General features: G+C 44.7%; 1 protein-coding gene across 8 annotated transcripts in view; it reads right to left on the bottom strand.

The window, feature by feature from the left end:
• The window catches only part of BPTF (bromodomain PHD finger transcription factor), a 59,681-nt gene extending 40,431 nt beyond the window's left edge, over positions 1-19,250 (bottom strand). For 5 of the 8 annotated variants that reach the window (XM_061569930.1, XM_061569932.1, XM_061569936.1 and 2 more), the window contains exons 1-8: positions 18,600-19,249; positions 11,944-12,221; positions 9,834-10,026; positions 8,079-8,439; positions 4,423-4,649; positions 2,697-2,822; positions 1,133-1,324; positions 238-420 (exon numbers count right to left, since the gene is read on the bottom strand). In XM_061569930.1, coding sequence (XP_061425914.1) covers positions 238-420; positions 1,133-1,324; positions 2,697-2,822; positions 4,423-4,649; positions 8,079-8,439; positions 9,834-10,026; positions 11,944-12,221; positions 18,600-19,056 — 2,017 coding nt within the window. In that variant the 5' untranslated portion in view covers positions 19,057-19,249. Of the gene's footprint in view, positions 1-237; positions 421-1,132; positions 1,325-2,696; positions 2,823-4,422; positions 4,650-8,078; positions 8,440-9,833; positions 10,027-11,943; positions 12,222-18,599 lie in introns of all 8 variants that reach the window. The other 3 variants (XM_061569931.1, XM_061569937.1, XM_061569935.1) reach the window with 2 other exon arrangements.
• Positions 19,251-22,550: the final 3,300 nt, after the last annotated feature.

The following is a 22,550-nucleotide window of genomic DNA, read 5'->3' as shown; positions in this document are numbered from 1 at the left end:
ACAAAAACACCAGGCCATTAAGCCGCCGGCAACCTGTCTATGGAGAAAACACACCTCTCTCCAAGCATTTACATTTTTCTCCCTATTTTTAATCAAAGATTATCAACATGTCAACAGTGAAACAACAGTAAGCAAGTTTAAAGAGAGCTGGAATCATGTTTCCCCATATGTGGCAGTGGCACGTTTGACAGCAATTCAATGTTTTGTTTGTTGTTTGAGCAAATTGCAAATGCCCACCATTTTGGCTGGAGGTGTCAGATTTTTGCGACACATTGTCTGGGAAGTCCAGCCCAGCGAGGTCGGAAGTCGTTGATGCCGCTGCATTCTGGGAAGGCTGCTGGGCATCCAGATCTGTGTTGCCGCTGGCAATGGGACTGCATGCACGGCTTGCAGAAGAGCCTGACTTGGAGTCTCCAGATCCTGCAATGTACATATATTAGTGCAGTGTAAATAACACTCTGCCTAATTGCAGCCTGCATTAGAAAAAGTACTGCGAATGCATTCAGTCCACCAAGGCATGTAAAATAATCAATAATATAACTGAATTTGTGGCTGTTAAACAGAATAGCTAATAACAAGTTATAAAGATGATGAATACATACTCTTTGGTTCTTTAGGTAAAGTCACGTAGGTAGAAAAATAATAATAGACCACTCCCACCTGAAGACGGTTGCTTGTGTGGCGATCGAAACATCATGATCTACTATTATTTTTTACCTACGTGACTTTACCGAAAGAACCCAAGAGTATGGATTCCTGCAGTCACCAAAGCTTCAAATCAAGAATGATGAATACATCTTTCTTTTGATATCAATTATCCATGAACAAATGTTTTCATGAATGTGAAACAAATGTCGCATTCAATCGCCAGATGATCTAGTAGTTGTCAGCACATCATTTTTGGGAAGCCAAGAGTGGCTGACTTGGAGGAACTGCAAAAAGAATGTGGACATTCTACCATTGGTGGCATTGAAGCACAGAGACGCTTTCACTTGATTGAACCAAACGAGTTATAAAAAATATTTGATAATAATCTGACCAAAACATCCCAAGCAAGAACCTCCTGAACCTAAGCCCTGATACCCAATGAGGCTATAACTGGTAATTTAAGAAATTTTAACAAATTTTGCACCATCAGCGGCAGGTGGTGGATTGGCGGCCTTGTCGTCCTCTGTGGTTTTGCTGGCCTCGTCGTCCCTGGAGGACTCCCCTGTGCTCTCCGTGCCTTCCTTGGCTCCGTCTTGATCCCCAGATGCCGCCTGCCCAATCCCAGAGGCCTCCTCGTTGTCTTTACTACCTTCCCCTGCACTTCCATTCACAGGTTCTGCGAAAAGAGATCACGTAAAAACTAAATATATTTTAAAACCAAACCGAATACTGTAACTGTGATCGGTCATTATTTCATGAACTACTGTGGAGATTTTTTTGGGGGGAGGGGAGGGGGAAAAACTAAATCGTGGCGTCTATTTTCAATTAAAGCTACTGGCTCCCAATTACTGTGAATGCAAATGTAGATGTCACTGGAAGCAAAAACACATTTACACATGTTAAGAGGCACATTTTTTTAATATATATAAATACACCAATATGTCCTGCTCGTCTTGTGGCTGTTGGCAGTATTGTTCTATCCCACACGTTACCTGCAACTTAACGAATTCAACTCGCAGTGACGAGCCGGTTCAGTTATTATTGTATTACACTGCATTTAATAAGGCACCGTGCAGCTCACAATGTGGATTAGACAGCAGAATTTCACTCATAAAATGTGTCTGGAGCTGTATAAACAAGTAAAATCTACCAGAAACAACTTTTGCTCGTTATTTAATTGTATCCTACAATAAAAGCACCATACAATTTTTTGAAATATGTTACTTTACAAATGTAATTGCTGGATTCCGCAGGAACCAGTATGTTCATTCCCAATGACAATAATACATCTCTGGAGTAAATGTATGAAAGTATATTAACTTGAGGGAAATATTTAGAATTTTTGCGGTGCTACTGCTAATATTTGCAGAGGTTAACTGCTTTCCTTCAAGACTTGCATAGCACACAGCAATAGAATAAAATAACACACATGACCTATCCCAGTCAATTATAACCATCTTCACCTGCCTTTGTAGAGGTGCTTTAATGCTGATAAAAAATGGCATTTTTCCCGATTTGCCACTGAAATTTTTTGATTCATTAAAATTTATAACAAGAGTTTTTTTTGTTTACTGTTATTGGGTGGACAGGGTGCACAGCCAGTCTTATATGCGTTGGCTGTGCACCACAATAGAGGTAAGTTTATGCAGCCTTCCAGGCTCTATGACACATTTTATTTTGATAATTTAACCGACCCAATTTTGTTAATGCATTTGTTTTTATTAACATAGTTACAATTCACTGACACAGTTAGTTCGCTCTTGCCTAAAACAACCAGGAAATCCTGCAGCATTTAACAGGCCACTCCCTGCTGAGGAGACTTACGGAATTTGTAACCGGGCCAAAGTATTATTTGCTTATAGAAATGCTCCTAAAAACGTTGGTTCAGTGGCCAATTTGTATGTCTATGTTGAACTTCTTTCGCACCATATGTAGCCAACAGTGCTAATCAGAGGTGTGGTTAATGGTTGTAAATATATTTCTGTCGTGATGAAACTCTTGGCTTACAATAACAATTTTTTTTAAACAAACTGGACTCTCTGGCTCACCATTGCAGATCTCCTCCCCCTTCTCCTCTGCCTCCTTGCGCGCTCGCTCCGACTCCTCGGCCATCTTGCGTTTCAGCTCCTCCATCTCGACCTCTCGCTTCACCTTCTGCCTCTCCAAGATCTCCTCTGTAAAATGCAAGGCGAGTGTTTGAAATTCCACATTACTATGGCAGGAAGCAGTGTTCTCTACAGGATAATGATAATGACTTTTGGCAAAAGCAAAATGTATTTCATGACAGATGGATGATGATAATGATGATGAAAACCCGAGTCAACCCTTAAAGACTGAACCACTTGACCTTGTGATTATGAGTGGGGTGCACTGTCAGTGTCACAAGAAAGGATTTGATGCTTTATTAGAACTGAAAATGAAATAGAATATCACAGGACATTATAATTTCTGTTATAAACCTAAGACAAAAGAATAAATTTTACCCTCCTAAGCAATGGTGGAGCCAGGATTTTCAGGTAGGGGGGGCAACCCCTCCAGCAATGAAAAATGATAGAGGAGTTGTTAGTAAGTAAGGACTTGTCCCTTGCTTTTTATTCGACGCGTGTGCGGCGATGACGCAGCCATCGATCGAGGGTCGAATTCGAACCGTGTGTGATCGGCATCACGCTCGCTGAAGGTGAATGCCTTCAGGGAAGTCGTGTACTGTATACGCAACTGCGCACAATTCTGTGAGTCACTTACTTATTGCCAATTATGGACTCAGACTATTGTCCTACCATCTCATAGAGTCCCTGGCACGTAATAATATGCTACACAGTGGCAATGAGGGTCACAAAATGCCAATTTATTACTAATGAACCCCAATGAACCAATCTAAATTAGGAATTTCTATCGAATCATTGGGGGACATGTGCCCCCCCCCCTTCCCCCTGGCTCTGCCAGTGCTCCTATGTGATAAGCCAGCACCTGCAGAGGAAAACCACTTTTCACTTCCCTCAAAGGAATACACATTTTATTAATACTGGAGGAATAAAGAGCTAAGTCAGCAGTCAACCAAGATGTTAACTTACTATAAAGGCATGTAAAAATGCATCAAATTTAATGTAATCACTTTTATACACAAGGTATATGCATAAAATGTGTGAGAATTATTTTCAATTTAAGCAAAAAATATGCAATTTAATTGCAATTTATTTTAGACAAAAGAATATTTTACTACGTGTCAAGCAAAAGCTGAATGAAGGCCTTCTGATGCCAAGTCAGTCAAGGGGGTTGCAAGACCATTTTTCACCATGCTGGTCAATGCGGCCTGGTGGCAGTAGGGGTGGTGGGGGGTGTGGACCCAGGACCAGTTCAGATCTCACTCGCCACTGATGTTACCAATGGGCGGGAATCAAACACAGGTCACCGGGTAAACAGAATGAACAAAACTGAACAAAATGAGAGAAAAAAAAATGTAAACAGACACAATAATCATAGTGTGATGAAAATGAGAAAAGGTAACGCTTCTTGAATCCACATCTCAACTCCAAATAATAGCATTTTACCAAATTGGGAAAGTAATTGGTGCATACATACACTCCACCTTATGTCAAGCGCCTGGAGTAAAGGCACTCTATAAATCAAAAATTAGATTATAATTAGATTACAAATACGACCCATACTCTCTGACCACATCGCACAACTCATCCGATAAATACATGAAAACGACACAAGCGCAAAATGAATGGCGTCAGGATGAGACTTCGGGCGCGCACCGCCGCCATCACGCACCGTTCACGCTGGAGAGGAAGGAGCGGGCGATGCCTCGTGCCTTCTCGGTGAGCTCCGACGTGACGTCCATGTGGCGGTGGATCTCTTCTCTGGACTCCTCGAGAGCACGGCACAGCTCGGACTCCCAGCGCTCCGAGTCCAGGCTCTCGAGCAGCTCGGCAAGCTGCGCGCGGCTGCTGTAGTACCACACCGGCTTGCTCGAGCCGTCCACGTTCTCCTCCTCCTCCCTGCCGGACGCGAAATATGACAAAAAGCCGCCATCAAACCCGTCGTCAGTCAAAGATGACGGCAGACACTGACGACGTTTATACAAATTCAATCAAAAATCACGCATTGAGGTGGCCAGGTGGCTTAGGGGTTAGAGCACTAAGCCAGCACCGCTGAGCTCTGGGGCTCAAATCTGTTTCACAAACGTGATTAAACTAGGTTCTCCAATGTAATTAGATGATGGGCTCACCCAATAGCTGCAACAATTATACACCAAAACTTATTTCTCTAAGATTTACGAAATTGGCGTTTGGGAAAGTGTGCATAAAAAAATACACGGAAAGGTATTTTACAAGCAGTTCTATGAAATCCCCTTCCATACTATTCTCTAAAACAAGGGATTCCACTGCCTCTGGCAAGTTTTCATTGGCTACTTTGTATTCACATCATGCTGATAGTGAGAAAGACACAAATGTAATAAAACGAAAATCATATTTTCTGTACATTATCTTTGGTTTACTCTTAGAAGCTTTGCCAAGTCCTCAAACTGTTTCAGGAGCAGAGCATGACATATTAGTACAATTACTCTTTGAGTGATTTGTGCAGTGATCCTAAGATATCACATTTTTCAGAAGATGCACTTTAATAATGGCCTGTGATGTTTGAACTTATAAACCATTGTGATATGCCATGAAAGCAGCAATGTCAATTAACAAGACACACTGCTCATACACACATTTTATAAGATAATTGCTAGTGTTACAAAGATGCATGCTACTATGCCTACATTTTTTTTATTGTTGTTTCATATGTAATAAAATTGGGTCATATCACCTATGCAGCAACTAGAGGTGCTGCATTCACCATAATGTTAAATAAAATACATTCTTGAATCTAACTGAGATCAAATCGTGACAATTCATCAAATCACAAGTAGGATGATTCATCACATTACATTCTAATATTCACATTTAGTAAGTTAGCACATTATTACTATGCAGAGGTGTGGACTCGAGTCATGTGACTTGGACTCGAGTCAGACTCGAGTCATGAATTTGATGACTTCAGACTCGACTTGGACTTGCATAACAATGACTTTGTCCCACCTCTGTTACTATGTGCCGGTTTTTTTCATTTAGTCCAGGATAATTCAGTCCAGGACATTTTCCACTTTCTGCAGATGACACTTTTATAATGGTCTTCAGCAAACTTCCAAACCCAAGCAATAATATGGCACCACAAAGGCAACCTTAATGATCACTACATAATGCAAATATGGTGGAGCAGTGGCACAGTGCTTCGCTATGAACCGGGTGAACTATATTAAATTCCCAGCCTTGGCGAACACCAATGGTGATATCAGAAGTGGTGCTTCCCCCACCACCTGTCCCTCACATCCACCCCTCTTCACCTGCCTTCCACAACCCGCACTCACCACCAGGGTGAAGTATGGTCAAACAACCCCCATGACTGTAATGGCATGGGGAGGCCCGAATCGAACAGTGGACTGTTATGAGAGTATCCTTGCTTTGTGAGAGTATTTTGCCATCACGTTTGTCACATGTGCATTGTATGTCTGTCGCTCGGCTGACTTAAGCTTAAAAACCATGACCTTCGTATACCTTAATGCATATCAATTTAAACTTATCTTCAATCGAAACCGTAACAATTATAGAGTGTCAGCCCACAACAGCTTCAATTCAATGAAAGGAATAAAGTAAGTAAAATGCTCAATGGTTAAATGCAAATATTAAATTTGATAATCAGCTCATAAAATCAAGTAACAAGGCAGATACAAAACTAAAATAAGTAAAAAAAAAAGGAAATGTCAAAACAGCTGGGAGCTTACAAACAAAAAGGCTGCAACTTTTGTATATGTCACTGATGAGCAGTGCTAACCTTGATGAATAAAAGCATTTTCAAAACTAGGGTAATTACAGCAAAAATGCATGAAGCATAATGACTCCCAGCCTTTGAATACACGGCACTTTCATTGCCTGAGCTGCGATAATTGCTCCCCAGAGGTCACTCTGAGATGCATCCTAGAAATGGCTTTCTTTAATGACTGAGTCTGTGGTTCTTGTACACATGGACTGCTTGAAAAACATGCATTCAGAATGCTTTGCAGTGAAAGCTAAGTGGTCCGCTGTGTTTTTGAAAATAATCAGTACAACAAAAAACATCTGCTGTCCGACTCAAAAAAATATGATTTCAAGGATGATGCAACCTAAAATACAAACAGCTCGTATTTTGCAGATACATACCTTTAGTCTGTGTTAACCATATCCGGAAGAGATTGAAGCTTTCTTAATGAGAAAAAGACTTCAAAAATCAGTCATATGCCTTTATAGCACTCAACTGAAGTCTCTGCATTGGTTTTAGCCAGATGGCAGGAGGGCAACAGATTATTCAATCTATTAGTGTGGATTTTTGAGCGTTAAACCCAGTCTGGGTACCCTAGTTTCCGTTAAGATGCCAAACACTCATTAATGGAATTGGATAAACATTCCATCTTAAAAAAAACCCTCCTGAAATAAGTGTCTTGAGGTTCAGTGAGGCTTTCCTGAATAAATAAGGTGCACTAGTGATGAAATTAAATGCCACAGTGGAATCGCTACAGTATTTGATTATAAATATAAAGTACATTTTCTCATTACCGAGCTTCAAATGTATCTGACAGCCTGAGATACAGCCAAGGTAGGTATGTAGAAAAGAAATGAGGTGACATTATTCTTGAAATCATGTGTGCAGCAGTTTCGTTATTTGTCAGAGCTAGGCAGCAGGGGTTTCTTTGTTATGCTGATTATTGCAAAAAACACAAAAGAGCACTTGACATTCACAGCACAACATTCCTAAACACCTGTTTTTTCTTTTGCAAACCACACACCGATATCATTCATGCAACAGCTATTTGTCCATCAGGCCGCATCTACCTTGAATAATAATCGTGCAGGAGAGGAGGTGACTGGGTGGCTCAGAGGTCAGATTCCTGAGTTGGCATCGCCAAGATCCTGGGTTCTAATCCAGGTAGTCGACTGTGATTAAAAACAGGTTCTAAAGTATGGTGAGTGGATGGTCTTAGCCCAGTCAATAACGAATGCTCCAAAAGGCCACCACACTAGATTTTATTCTACAATTCTTTTTTCTATATTCCAGGTCTGAGAATAAGCTTTACTGACATCCGAAAAACATTAATCTCACACATGAAGCATGTGGCAAAGTGATGACCTGAGGTCACTTGAAGAGATCTCAGACGTAGTTCTGTTAAACCCAATTCTGTGGGCAATTCTCAAAAACATAGGGTTACTTAATCTTCAAGTCATGACACCAAACCGACAACCGAGATAAAATTGGGCAAAAATGACAGTGTGGGCAACAAAACACAATGGTAAGAATTAACAGGCACATTGTGCAACCAGGGGGTGCGGCGCAGGTGGGTCTTGACTCACACAATGATGCGGCGAGCGAGGAACCAGTATTTGCGGCGGTGGCGGTCGTAGCCCAGCGGCTCGTGCCGCACGTACGGCACAGCGCCCTCGGCCTCGGGCACGCAGCCCGTGACGCCGGGCACGCGGTGCGCGGTGCACACTTCGCACTGCCACTCGTCCTCGGGCACCTCGGCGAGCGGCGGGCGGACGCACTCCAGGTGATAGACGGCTGAGCACGTCTCGCAGCAGAGCAGGTCGCCAAGGCGGTGGCACGCGCGGCAGTGGTCGTCGTACTGGATCGTGCCCTCGGACACGAGCTCTTCACGCGCCGGCGTCGATGTCACAAACTGGTCCGTGAGGAAGCGAAGCACGCGCAGCTTTCCTGTGGGTAGGAAGGACACGGCAGATAGAGATCACACGCGGGCAGACGCTCGCGCAACATGAACACGAGCACCTGCGACACCCTACGCGGATATGCACACAGACACGGGACAATCAGATTCAAGTGGAGCAACTCTCACAGTTCTTGGCCTGGAATCCAATCATTTCTAGCGGGATCGTGGGATCAGAAGAATCATGGAACCATGAGGGGGGGAGGGTGTGCATGCGTTGCTTCCGGCATGGCTTTCAGGTAAAAAGACATGACCCGCGGAACCTTGTTGGCCTAGTAGCATTGCCATTAAAAGTATGGCCAATGCCTTACGTAATACGTTTTGCAATGGCACCGATACATTCCAGAATACCAATTGGCTGGTATCTGGATTGACTGCTGGGACTACCACCAGAACTACTATTAGGAATGCCAGAGTTACTACTGAGAACTCCTGGAATACCACTTTGATTACCGAACTAACATAACTACCAATTAGACTACCAGAACTATCACTGGGAAGACCAGGACCATCGAGATTACCTGTCAAAACACCATGGTTACCACCAAGACCACCAGGACAACCACTAAGACTAACGGACCACCACAACTACCAGTCAACCAGAAATGTAATTCTGGCAGGCTGGAATCGGAGATGCTTAGTTATTCTTGTTTGTATAAGTTGTATGATATTGGTTTACTTAAACCTTGCAGGCACTCAAGGCTCAACATTCACCACAATACAAAGAAAAATATTAAATTCTGCAAACAAACTCAAATCGTTGAATCGCTGTGGTGAGGATGCAAAGCTTCACGTGCCTATCATACAGATTCTCAGAAGTGGTTTAAAATAAATTAATTCATATTTATGTATAACGCAAATATTATTTGGGTCTTTCAGTAAAGTCACGTAAATAGGTTCAAATTAATAAAAATATCACATTTTATTTTTGAACCTATTTACGTGACCGAAAGACCCAAAGAATATGAATTCCTGCAGTCACGAAAGCTTTAAGTCAAGATATTACACAGAAAGTTCCACTTCGCCAGCGACCAAGCTAGTTTTCAATGGAGATTTGTGGTGCAGCAGCACAGAATAAGAACATGAAAGTGATCCAAATCGAGGAACAGGCAACAACAGAAGAGAACATATCAGCGGCGCAGGCAAAAATGTATTAAGGAACAAAAATACCAATATTAACAAAATAAACAGGCACATTGCACCTGGTAGATACCTTTCACTGGTGAATCATTACACATTCTCTTCACATTTCCATCATCAATTTATTCACATTACTCACGACCTGAGAATGGAAAACCTGACATGGACTTTGCAGCCTCATCAAATTAGAGCCACTTGTCACAGCCGACATTCCTGTGCGGCCATGGCTTGGCCGAGTGGGCACCTGGTATGAGGGGGCCGTAGGGGAAGTCCTCCAGGTCGAGGGTATTCAGCGGGGCGCCCAGCTCCTTGGGGTCACTCTCGCAGTACGAGCGCGTCACCTCGGGCCACGTCATCGCGTCCAGAAGGTACAGCGTCGAGTTGATGGAATCCTTCAGATCAGCCGGGCCAAACGAGGTGCCCGTTGAGTCTTCCTCCTGGCAACACGGGCAATGGAGCAGAACCGCACTGGTAAAGATGCTGTCATCATCAAGACTTAGTATGTTTAACCATGCCTATAATGCAGCACAATCTCAAAGAGACTTGCAGCTGGCAACCCCCAGTGCCAGCTGTCCCTTTGAGGTATGAGGTCAACGCAACACGGGCCAGCAAGTGGACATTAGTCTGCCAGTACAGGGCGATGTTGCAATGTGGATTTGACAGCAATTTATCAAACATGAAAAATGTAGATGATGATACTTTCACACAAGGATTACTTGTTTAAATAATGTGATGGGATATTTAACATCCACTGTGGAGCATATGACAATTATCTTAAAGGAACTCTCTTGTGCATGGCAGGTTCCATTGATTTAACATTCCTTCTGATATCAAGAGGCTCCTTCCTGAGGATTCTGCTGTAAGTATCTCAGAGCACTGAGCTGATACTAATGACATCCTGTGTTTGAATCTGATGAGCTACCTGGGATCAAAATGGGTTTTTAATTTGCCAGTTGAACGTCTCAACCCAGTTATAAATAACTACACAAAATAAATATAAACATTTTAAAAAATTCACTACATAAATCTGACTGATTTCAATCCTGAGAATTAAACATTTTTATTTCATTGAAATTAAATAAAAAACGATTTGTCAGGAATATAACAGGCATGCCCCTAATGTAGATAGGCCTATGATAATGACATCATCTCTTGGACCGTTCTTTGAAACCTAGTGGTCTACTGCTCGCTGTGACAGTTTCAAATGGTAACGTTGTGTCGTTATGCGACACTGGTAGCACAATTGGAATATATATGGGAGGGGGGGAAAAGGACTTTGATAGAAGTAGGGCACAATCAATCAACAGTTGGTCACTCTAAAGCACAGCGGTTCTTTCATTTGGATCCTATGGAAGGACAATGCTGATTTTATCTGCCACTCCTCCTTATGAAAGGAAGGACACAAGCCAAACAACAACCAGCTCTAATCTTACAGACACGTACCAAGGCTGTATAACAGTTTGGAACTTTGTTCATGATAAAAAAAATAGTCAGGCATGCCATTACAGGACTCAATTGATGTCAATTCAACATTACTCCCAAACATCTTACTATACCACCAATGCAGAATAGTAATGAGTGGTACAGTGACAATTATGACAATAATTGAACTTTTTTTTAAAGCTGCCAATTAAGGATGCATCTGCAAAAGCAAGTTGTCTTGAAGTTTGTCTTCTTCTAAAATTGCTCATCTGTCAAACATGGGAAACGATGGGAAATTACGGATTGCATTTACACTTCCGAGACTCATGAATTTTGAGCATAAAGATAGATGTTTTTTTTCTATTAATCATGAGATCCCTCGTCTGTCGCTTCGGTGGAAAACTTGAGGAGAGGATCACAGCTTTTTGTCAGCTCAAATCATTTTTTCTTTGTACGACAAACGGCCTACACTTGCCCCATCATCTGCAAAATATCAACGTGAAAGACAGGTGTTACACGAGGATTTCCCAGAACTCAGTTCCTCCTCATTCAGCATGGTGCATTTTTTTTTCAGTTTGGAAACGTTTGAAATAAAAATGAGTTGTTACATGCTGCATGTGCCTGATTATTCCTGGAAAAAATACCATACGCAAGGCAAGATGATAATAACCAGCGCTCTCTAAAAGTGCAATGTGCTGAGAAATCATAAGATGCCTGCAGCACAAAATCACTGAATTTTAATGGATGTAAATTGGTAAAAATAAATTGACAAGTGGAGCAATGCAATCAGCTTGTGTGCAGATGCTCAGTTGATTCCTATATCACAGGACCGTGAGAGATGGCAATGGCTTTGGGAGACCTTCATCCAGCAGTAGATTGATCATGTGCCCATCACTCCTCTTGCATCTCGCTAAAGCCACCGCGCCACTTACCTTGAGGACGGCTCTCAGCAGCGCCAGGTGCGTCTCCGTGAGCAGCGCACACTGCTCTTGGGCAGCGACGGCGGCGCAGAAGTCCTCGAAGCGGAAGGGGGAGAGGCGCAATGGGTTGCGGAACCGCCGCAGGACCTCGTACACGCCCAGTGCCTCCATGATGTGCTCGGAGGGTACCAGCAGGTCCTCGGAGGAGCGCGGCAGCGTGAGCGGAGGCACGTCCTTCTCCTCGCATGGTGGGCTCGGGGGGCGTGGTGCGCGGAATGGACGCTTGCGACCTGGCAACGGTAGACACACATGAGTAGAGGCTCAATATCAAACACAATATTAATGTAAAAATCATATAAAATGCAACCTTGCAAATTCTCACTCATGCCCGTGTGAGTGAAAGGGTTTCAACTAGAAGGGGCTTTATAGAGCTCCTCTTGATAGTATATGGCCCACTTGTCTACGGTCACCAGACATCTTGCAAGAGGTAGGAGTAGCCATACTTTACCCCAACAGACTCTACCTAATAGTCGAATAACTGCGGTGTTTCCATTTAAACTACTAAGTGGACAGGGCAATTTTAGAATTTGCCCATTGCGTCAACTGCCATGCCTGGAGATCAATCGAACTGGCTCCTTCTATGAGGTTGCAGTGTGTGGAGCAGACGATTGGGCACCGACAACACATACACGTGCGGGGATATTTCTTTAATATGAAACAAGCTAGGGGTGTTAAACAATGTGTCGATAAAAAGCGCGTGACACATTCAACAAATTGTGCGCATCGGAGTCCATAATGAGTGGTACAATCTCATTTAATAAAAAATGAGAAAAGCCAATTTAAAGTTAAGGAAATATAAGTGGGCTTGCAGCGCCAAAAATAACACCGACCATGGAGATAGAGTGATCAGAACGGCTGGTATGCGGTTACTGGGTGAATTGTTGATTCGTTGGAGTTTTAAGTATCGTGGGGACTTGGGGAGGCCTTCATAAGCAGTAGATTGATTAAGGCTGATGAGTGTGATATGAAATGTTATATTTAGGCTATTGCAGTGAACAGGTTTGTGTTCGTGAGAGACTAAACAAGAAACAATGCAAATACGTCAAAAAAATTACACGAAAGAAAAACTGATTCTTATTAATAAAATTGCAACCCCAAGCAGTAATAATTCATGAAATTGCTAGAAAATTAATTCATTTCATGCCTAAAAAAGCCATGTTTTGTCCCGACTACAAAGTAGTCGCCATTAAAATAATAATAAATAACTACCATACAACTGCAAAGTCCTGCTTAGGATGGCCGGCCAATGCATTGAATATTTTGATGGGTGGGAAAAATGCAGTTGCCTACCAACTGTACTGCCATCAACATGCACTTTGCTGCCCTGCACATTCCTCAAAACATGCATCCAAAGTTCTGGGAAATAAGCGTGTGCCACCACTCATGGCCAAAATGTTGACACTGCGGCTCTTATATTGAGTGAACACAATGTAAAGCACAAATAATGTATTATAAATGAATGTTTGAAATATAGTTGCAAATCACTGGGCATGGTTTGCCCAAGTAACCCTTGGGCTCGGTGGATGTGTATTTGCTTTGCCAATGCAAGGTCTTGACAGTCCAGTGCCAAAGATCTCTGATGCAAGAGAGACTGTGTTGTGCTTTATGTACATAAAGGAGAGCTACCTAATGCCTCCCATGAAAAATTATGAAGTCACAAATTACACGATTATTAATGTTACTCTGTGAAGACACATTTTAATTTGATACCACTTACCGGATTTTTTTTTGATGTTGCATGCAATGCGAGTGAAAAACTATTTGAAACATTTTCTTTTAAAACAAGTGATTGATATTAGTTAATGTTTTAAAAGAAACCAAAGCATGAAAGTAAGAACTAATGAAAATTATTGAGTTTAAATTGGCTCGAACAGCTTCTCTCTCTGCCAGTGCACTTTTTTATGCACTGATGCTAATTCCTATTAAGTGCACCCCTGTGGCTCCGAAGCTGTGACAATCAGCAGCACACCACCATCAATTGGCTCTGCTTGTGGGGCCACAGACTCGCAGATAAGTCCGAGTCGTGGCCACAGGGGCTGATGGGCTGATCCCACTAATGTGCAACATAATGAGTTTTTGATCTTCCAAATTGTCCCAATGCCTGTTCATCTGATAAAATATGACCAGGTATTCTGCAAGCAAGTGTTATTTTTATGGAGTCTTACTGTTGAAAATAGCAGAGCCGCGCAACAAATTGCTTGTATCTCTAACCGATCTGCAAACTGTTAAGCCACAGTACAGGTGATAGCCTCCTCATCAGCAAAGTAACGTCAATAAAAGATTCCCTGCCACATAGGCTAACAAATGTATCTAAAAACAGGGAAAACCTGGCAACTTAAACATTGCTTGAACAAAGTGCATATATATGCAGTCTGCAGCACTGTGCAAACACAAATGCAGTCCACCGTAATTCACAAACCTTTTCTTAAATCCCCTACAATCCATCCACCAAGCAGGATAAATTTGAACACAGTACGTCAACAGGAAGGTTGCAAGTGGTGGGGTAAAGTATGGTTACGACCCACCACTAACAAAACATCTAACCAGCATGGAAGAAATAGCCAAAATATCCTCGAGAGGCTGTCTGGAACTGCTTCTAGAAACAGTCCTTCTGCCAGCAGTGCGATTGCCAGGATGCACCTTCGCACGTTTACCTTTACACTTAGCAAAGAGGAATGTGGCTAATTTATGAAAGGTGAAAGTAAAAACATTAATATCCCGCTTTGAAAGCACACATTTTGATTGAAATAGGTCCATCAATGTCACGTGGCAAATTAGAACCTCAGATGAACACTCGTGATTATTCTTCAACTTGACATGAGCTTTAATTATTTTCCATAATATCGCTGTGATTTCAACACATCGTGGGTGATGATGCGCACATTCACCATTCACCGCACGTGCAACAAACAGCAAACAATAAAGGTGCACGTCATTCCTCACATTTTTTTTTAAGGTTTCACCTTCGCAGGCCTAAATCTTGACTTAAAGCTTTCCTGACTGCAGCTCTTTGAACCTATCTACATGACTTTACCGAAAGACCCAAAGAATACTTCGCAGGCCTATTCCAACTTTTAAAATCGGGGCCATTCGACAGTAACTTTTTCTTACTTAAACGTCTCGTACATCAATGCTCACGATAACAAATATGGAGAAATGTAAACGGCAATACCTCTGTGCCTTCCATTTATCTAGCTGTAATTTAATGTAGCACGGGACATAAAATTGGTCTGCCGAAACAACTGGCCAATTTCAGACACGTGGCTTACAGAAAACACAAAACCTCACTGCAAGTCAAACACGTCAACAAGCAACCATGCAGCAGCTTGACCTCACGTTCCTGATAACTGAAAAGATAATCATCAGAGCATAGGATTTTTCCATTATTCACTGCATGAAGTTATGCTGTTTATTTACTTTGTTAATTAAAAACCAAATTTCACGCATTGGAACGTATAGACAATAATACAGTGGCACAGACCACACAAATCGGCTTATGTAAACAAGTTGACCAGTTTCTATTGGTTAGAACTTAAACTGTGAGCTTTTGTATGGGTAAAAAAGGCATCACGTAACCGCCTGCCAAAATACATGCAACATCCATCTCCCAAATCCTCAGCAACTTAGGTCACGATCAATACATGCAGTCGAACTGTGACTCAAAGCCATTTAAAAGTAAAACTACAACATCGTTTAAAGATACTTGATTGCTCCAACTCAAGCATCTTTGCTTTACTACTCCTACTATTATCATTACACTTATTCATCCAGAAAAGGCTCACCGAGTCTCAAGACGTTTTCAGGAGGGACCTACCAATGTTTCGCAATTGGGGACAGTGTTTCTTTGTGTAATCCAAAATTAGTCAATTGCAGGTAATATTTGAACATTGGGATGTTTGGCCAATGGCAGTTAGATTGTATGTTTTAGCTATAGGAAGACACCAGAAGAAATCTATGCAGAACGGAGGGAGAAGATACAAACTCCACAAAGAGAGGCTCCCGAGACAGGGTTCTAACCCAGAATCGTCTTGCTGTGAGGCACAAGTGTTACCACTGTGCCTCCCTGTCACCCTGCATAATGTGATGTATTACTTTTTTGGCAAGAAAACATACCTGAGCATCGATGTGAAAAGACATTTTTTTTATCAATGGGTGGCTGTGGGACTTTGTGCAAGTTGGCTCAGCAGTGAGTGGACCATAAGGCTATGTTAGCCACCTGTAATAGCAGTCAAAATTACAATGCCAAGAAGTGATACATATTCATAGCAACAGCTCATTGTGACGCCTTTCCTGTTACCTTTAAACAAAATACATCGTAATGCACTGCAACACCTGAAGAGCAGCAGATGCCACGCATGTGGAGGAATGCAAATGTGTACACATCAGCGGGCCCCTCCAAATAGGCAATGAAAAACCGTGACAACGACTACCCTCCTTCATATACATTGCAATGCACAGCCAGCTCTTCACATGAACGAATCAAGCTCAGCAACAGAAAATTACGGATGCTACAATGGCCACTTGATTCGGCTACGGCCTTGTTGTGAAGCAAGAGGCAACACATTGAAATAGAGGGTCAAACACCTTCAGGCTCAATCTGAACCCTGTTCAGTGCAGCTCGTTCCACATGACACAAAGCCCACTCCCCGTCTCTTCTAAATACATCCGCTTTACGTAGGCGAGATATTGCATATGGAAGATGAAATAGGGAAGGGGGTGAGGATAGGGACACATGAGACGGGGGGGGGGGGGGGGCAATGACACTGCATGGCCCAGGGCCAGCGAGGCCAAGTACAGGCGGCCACAGCAACCAGAGCCCGAAGGGTCCCAGTTGCAGCCCCAGGTGGGGAAATAAATGGTCGATCACCTATCCCGGCAACAGTCAGAGCAGCATCACCGAGTCCCATAAGTAGCAACCCTTGCACAATGTGTTCTGCCTTTCAAAAAGAGGGTGAGTTTTCAATGTTGTGAATAGTTCTTAGAGGCACCCACAGACATGAGGTCTCGAAGTATCATGCAAAACTCAAATATTCTATCAGTGCATAAAAACCCCAATCATAAAATTGTATGTGTTCATATTCACGACGCAGCGATGAACAGGAGAGGACTAGAAATTATGTTAATGGTTTTCATCATCACAAATGACGATGACGTGCAGGAGGCTCTGGGATGGGAGAAACATGTTTAAATAATAATTAAAGATCAATGTCGTGTCTGCTGTAGCATAGGGTCAGGGTTAATGTCTAAGTAATGGCCAAAACGAAGGAAAAAAGGATAAGGATTACGGTATATTCCTCATTTGGTAATGCTATGGTTATAGCTTATGTTAAGGCTGTGGACAATGTAGGCTTAGGACCAGGGTTAAGGTCAGAGTTATAACTGGTTAAGTTTGGGATGGACCCAGGGTTATGGATAGAGTGTAAGTCTGAGATTAGGTTTAGTGACAGGTGTATGTTTAGCGATATGGTGAGACCTAGAGTAAGCCACGCAGGAAATAACATAAGCGATCATCTGTAAACGGACAAAAGTCCGTTTCTCTGCATAAAAATGAAATCTAGTCCCGCAGCCTATGGACCACAGTTTTTTTTGGAAAATTCGTTGGTTTACAAGTCTCAGACTGATGGACAAAGAGTCTGCAAGTATTTTTTTATTTAAATAATACTAATTAATTAATGACCAATTATCGTCAAAGAGAGCAAGCACATATACGTTTGTTGTTGTAGAAATAACATGGAACCTAAGTTATAACTAGTGATGGGTTATTGTAAGCCATGATCGTGTCTATTGCTGATTCTAAAATTGCACCTGGGTTCATGGCTATGCTAAGGCCTGAGGCTAGATTTATATGAATATAATTGGTTTTGTCCATGCCTGTGGTAGTTTTAACCCCCGGACTTAAACGAGAACTAATTTTAGAGTTAAACCCAAGTTTAGGACGATACGGAATTTAGGCTTAGGGGATGAGGATAATGCAATAGGAATTCAACATTTTGCTTTGAGCAATGTTTACAAACATATATATAGAGAATGTAACGCCAGGGCTAATTCTTTCGGTGAAACTTGGATTAAGTTGAGGTTTCCGTGACGAATCGACGACCCTGCACTGCCCAGCGTGTTAAGATGTACCGTCAATCACCCATCACCGACACGGCGTGGAGAGGCTCTCGTTAAAACAGTGGATTGACCGAGGATTACAAGTTTAAGTCTTGTTTTAAACCTAGATTTTGGGCTAGATCGGAGTTAATTGTTAGGGCCATGTGTAGAGCGAGTGGCAGACAAAGCCGCAGGACTAAAGTTAACGGGGTTTGACGGAGTTTGCACGCAGAGCGAAGTTCATTGCGGCACAAAGGTTGAATCGAGGGCCAAGTCTCCGATTGGACCGGGGGGGTTAGGTCCAGACCTAAGTTTAGGCTTTAGGCCTGGCCTATCCTCACGGTGGAGAGCCGCGGGGATGAAAATAGCCCCAACACTTGCACCTCTAGAGGCTCAGCCTCGCTCCGCATCACTCCCGACGTCACACCGCCCCGCGGGCCTGAAGAGACACTTCTCCCGTGTGTCACCTCGTCCACCTCATCAATGTCATCCTCCACACAGCCGCAACGCCTCACCGGGGGCTCCGCTGTCGCTGCTCTTCTCCGTGCAGAAGCTCAGGTCGTCCTCGTCATCCTCTTCGAGCGCGTCCACCTCATCCTCCTCGCTGGCGTCGCGGTTGTAGTCGGAATCATCATCCATGTAGCTGTCCTCCTCCTCCTCTTCCTCCTCCTCCTCCTCTTCTTCTTCGTCGTCTTCGCTGCTGTCGCGTCCCGCGATTACCTTGGACATGAGCTTCTTCGAGCGCAGTGCCGCCGCACGGCCTCCTCCCCTGCGCCCGGACGCCGCGGAGCCAACGCCGGCTCGGGACGCCGGCATCGCGGGCCCGAGCGGCCCGTGAGCGATGACCGCGGCCACGCCGCCGGCGCGGGCCCGGCCGCCGCGCAGTTTTCCCGCAGGGCCTCCAGGCAACCCCGAGGCTTCGCCTTGGCCTAGCACGATGGCTTTGGGCGGTCTGCCTCGCCTGCCCCTCATTGCTCTCTTGGAAAAAACGACCCGAAAACGAAGGACGACTGTCGTAGTCGCGATGGCACGACGCGAAACAAAAGGAAACGGCCTTCAAATGAGGAGCGAGACGAAGCCGCGCGCCCTATAGGCGTCCATCTCGCCCCGCGAACAAAAAAATCGCCGCCATGTTTTTTTTAGCTCGCGCCTCTCACGCGCTGCATTTGGTAGCGCGGATAGGCACGGGGGGCTCGGTGCGGCGCTGACGGCGCGGCGACACCCATCCGCGCTACGAAATACAATCTCGCCGCCAGCCGGCCCGGTCACGTGACGGCCTCTCCTGCCCAACTACTGCTGAGGAAGGGATCGTGATGGAGACACGTGGGTTTGGTGATGGGGGTAGTGGTGGTGGTAATGGGAGACTTGGAGATGTTGGTTGTAGTGATGGAGACACGTGGGTTTGGTGATGGGGGTAGTGGTGGTGGTAATGGGAGACTTGGAGATGTTGGTTGTAGTGATGGAGACACGTGGGTTTGGTGATGGGGGTAGTGGTGGTGGTAATGGGAGACTTGGAGATGTTGGTTGTAGTGATGGAGACACGTGGGTTTGGTGATGGGGGTCGTGGTGGTGGTGGGAGACTTGGAGATGTTGGTGGTAGTGATGGAGACACGTGGGTTTGGTGATGGGGGTAGTGGTGGTGGTAATGGGAGACTTGGAGATGTTGGTGGTAGTGATGGAGACACGTGGGTTTGGTGATGGGGGTCGTGGTGGTGGTGGGAGACTTGGAGATGTTGGTGGTAGTGATGGAGACACGTGGGTTTGGTGATGGGGGTAGTGGTGGTGGTGGTGGTAATGGGAGACGTGGAGATGTTGGTAGTCATGGGAGAGACGTCGGTTTGGTGATGGGGGTAGTGGTGGTGGTGGTAGTAGTAATGGGAGACGTGGAGATGTTGGTGGTAGTGATGGAGACACGTGGGTTTGGTGATGGGGGTAGTGGTGGTGGGAGACGTGGAGATGTTGGTGGTAGTGATGGAGACACGTGGGTTTGGTGATGGGGGTAGTGGTGGTGGTGGTAGTAATGGGAGACGTGGAGATGTTGGTGGTAGTGATGGAGACACGTGGGTTTGGTGATGGGGGTAGTGGTGGTGGTAGTAGTAATGGGAGACTTGGAGATGTTGGTGGTAGTGATGGAGACACGTGGGTTTGGTGATGGGGGTAGTGGTGGTGGTAGTAGTAATGGGAGACTTGGAGATGTTGGTAGTCATGGGAGAGACGTGGGTTTGGTGATGGGGGTAGTGGTGGTGGGAGACGTGGAGATGTTGGTGGTAGTGATGGAGACACGTGGGTTTGGTGGTGGGAAACGTGGAGATGTTGGTGGTAGTGATGGAGACACGGTGGGTTTGGTGATGGGTGTAGTGGTGGTGGTGGTAGTGATGGGAGACGTGGAGATGTTGGTGGTAGTGATGGAGACACGTGGGTTTGGTGATGGGTGTAGTGGTGGTGGTGGTAGTAATGGGAGACGTGGAAATGTTGGTAGTCATGGGAGAGACGTCGGTTTGGTGATGGGGGTAGTGGTGGTGGTGGTAGTAGTAATGGGAGACGTGGAGATGTTGGTGGTAGTGATGGAGACACGTGGGTTTGGTGATGGGTGTAGTGGTGGTGGGAGACGTGGAGATGTTGGTGGTAGTGATGGAGACACGTGGGTTTGGTGATGGGGGTAGTGGTGGTGGGAGACGTGGAGATGTTGGTGGTAGTGATGGAGACACGTGGGTTTGTTGATGGGAGTAGTGGTGGTGGTGGTAGTGATGGGAGACGTGGAGATGTTGGTGGTAGTGATGGAGACACGTGAGTTTGTTGATAGAGGTAGTGGTGGTGGTAATGGGAGACGTGGAGATGTTGTTGGTAGTGATGGGAGAGACGTGGGTTTGGTGATGGAGGTAGTGGTGGTGGTAATGGGAGACACCGTGGGTTTGGAGGTAGTGGTAGTAGTGAGAGACATGGAGTAGCGGGTGGTAGTGATGGGAGACAGGTTCGGGGTTGTAGATGGTGGTAGTGTGGGAGCCACGTGGGTTTCTGTATTTCATAAAAGTGCAGTGTTGTTGTAGTTCGCTTTGTTTATTTTGATTAGTCAGTGGTCCCGGCTGGAGGAGGCCTTCATCCAGCAGTAGATTGACCATAGGTGTTGCTGATGATGCCGATTGACAACCCAAAAAAAACAGTAGCCACATGGGGTCTGCCCAGTGACCTGCTGGCCAACCACTTTCACGTGGTCAGTGGATCCGGCCTGGCACACGCGGTGGTGGCTTTTATTGCATAGTGCTGTAGTTTTGAGTGGTGGAACCGGATTGGGGGAGCTAATCCAACAGAGCATTGACCATGGCTGATGAACCGGTAACGATCTGGATCCGTCCAGTGACCTCGTACCTGGCCTACGAAGCGCACCTAGCCTGGCACAAACGTTGGTGGTGACGTTACAGACGCTTAAATGATAACGGGGTGATTATTTTTAATACATACAAGTGTCGTAAATTTAATTGACGTAATCAGCATAAACCCATAACCACTCGGGGGACTATGCATTGACCCCGTCTGCAAGACCCATCAGCATGGACGTGACCACCTCTAAGCGCACCTAGCCTGGCACAAACGTCACCGCCGCTCAATGCGACGAACAGCGCCTGTCGTCGGTGGCGATGGAACACACAACGTGGTTGACATTTTTTGTATCTTTTTTACTGAAGTTGACGGTAGGAATTGTGTTTGTTTAGCTGCCCCCCCCATCTCTCCCTCCATCGCCGCGTGTCGCTTGTTCCCAATATGGAGCCTCCTACTGCATTGCCCCCCCCCCATTCCTCCTCCCTCGCCGTCTTCACAGCCGCAGCGGTGATCAGAGGCGCTTCGGGAGGGGACACAGAAATCCGACGGCGCTTCCAGAACCCACCTCTCTCCAATCTTTCCCTGTCCAATTAAGTTCCATTGTGTTGTTGTTGTTGTGTTCAATTAACGGGGACGATTCGGCGGTGAGATCGATTAATCTAAAGCGACCGATTCCATTGGAAGTTGCATCAGTCGCCGATGCGTCGATTCGGACCGTTAGTCGAACGGTACAATCGATTCCGTACATTGCAAGCGGAACAGACGGCCACGGAAGCAACCGACGTCCGTATAACAAATACGTTTTCGTTCCTTAGCAGAGTTTATTCTGCGATTAATAAACCGATTAATCAAAGGCCATCGTTTTCGCGGAAGGGGTTCAATAATCGCGGTGAAGCGATTCTCCAAACCTCGAATCGAGCAGGAATCGAATCGCGACGTCGCGAACGGAATGGTCCATTTAATAAAACTCGCGTGTCAGGTCGCGACACGTGTTGGGTCGATTTAACAAATTTATCATTTTACGATTGAATGAAATATTTTGCCGCGGATGTTTAAGTTCATAGTTTTATCCCTGGAATAGAAGCGCCTCACAATGGACTCGTCCAACACAATCGTCATCGCACGTGGGCCGTGCGAAATCGCTTTCT

Source organism: Lethenteron reissneri, chromosome 44 (genome assembly GCF_015708825.2).
Source record: "Lethenteron reissneri isolate LAM-NWPU_2019-01 chromosome 44, ASM1570882v1, whole genome shotgun sequence".
NCBI lineage: Eukaryota > Metazoa > Chordata > Hyperoartia > Petromyzontiformes > Petromyzontidae > Lethenteron > Lethenteron reissneri.
This window is presented reverse-complemented; position numbering and strand designations above follow the sequence as displayed.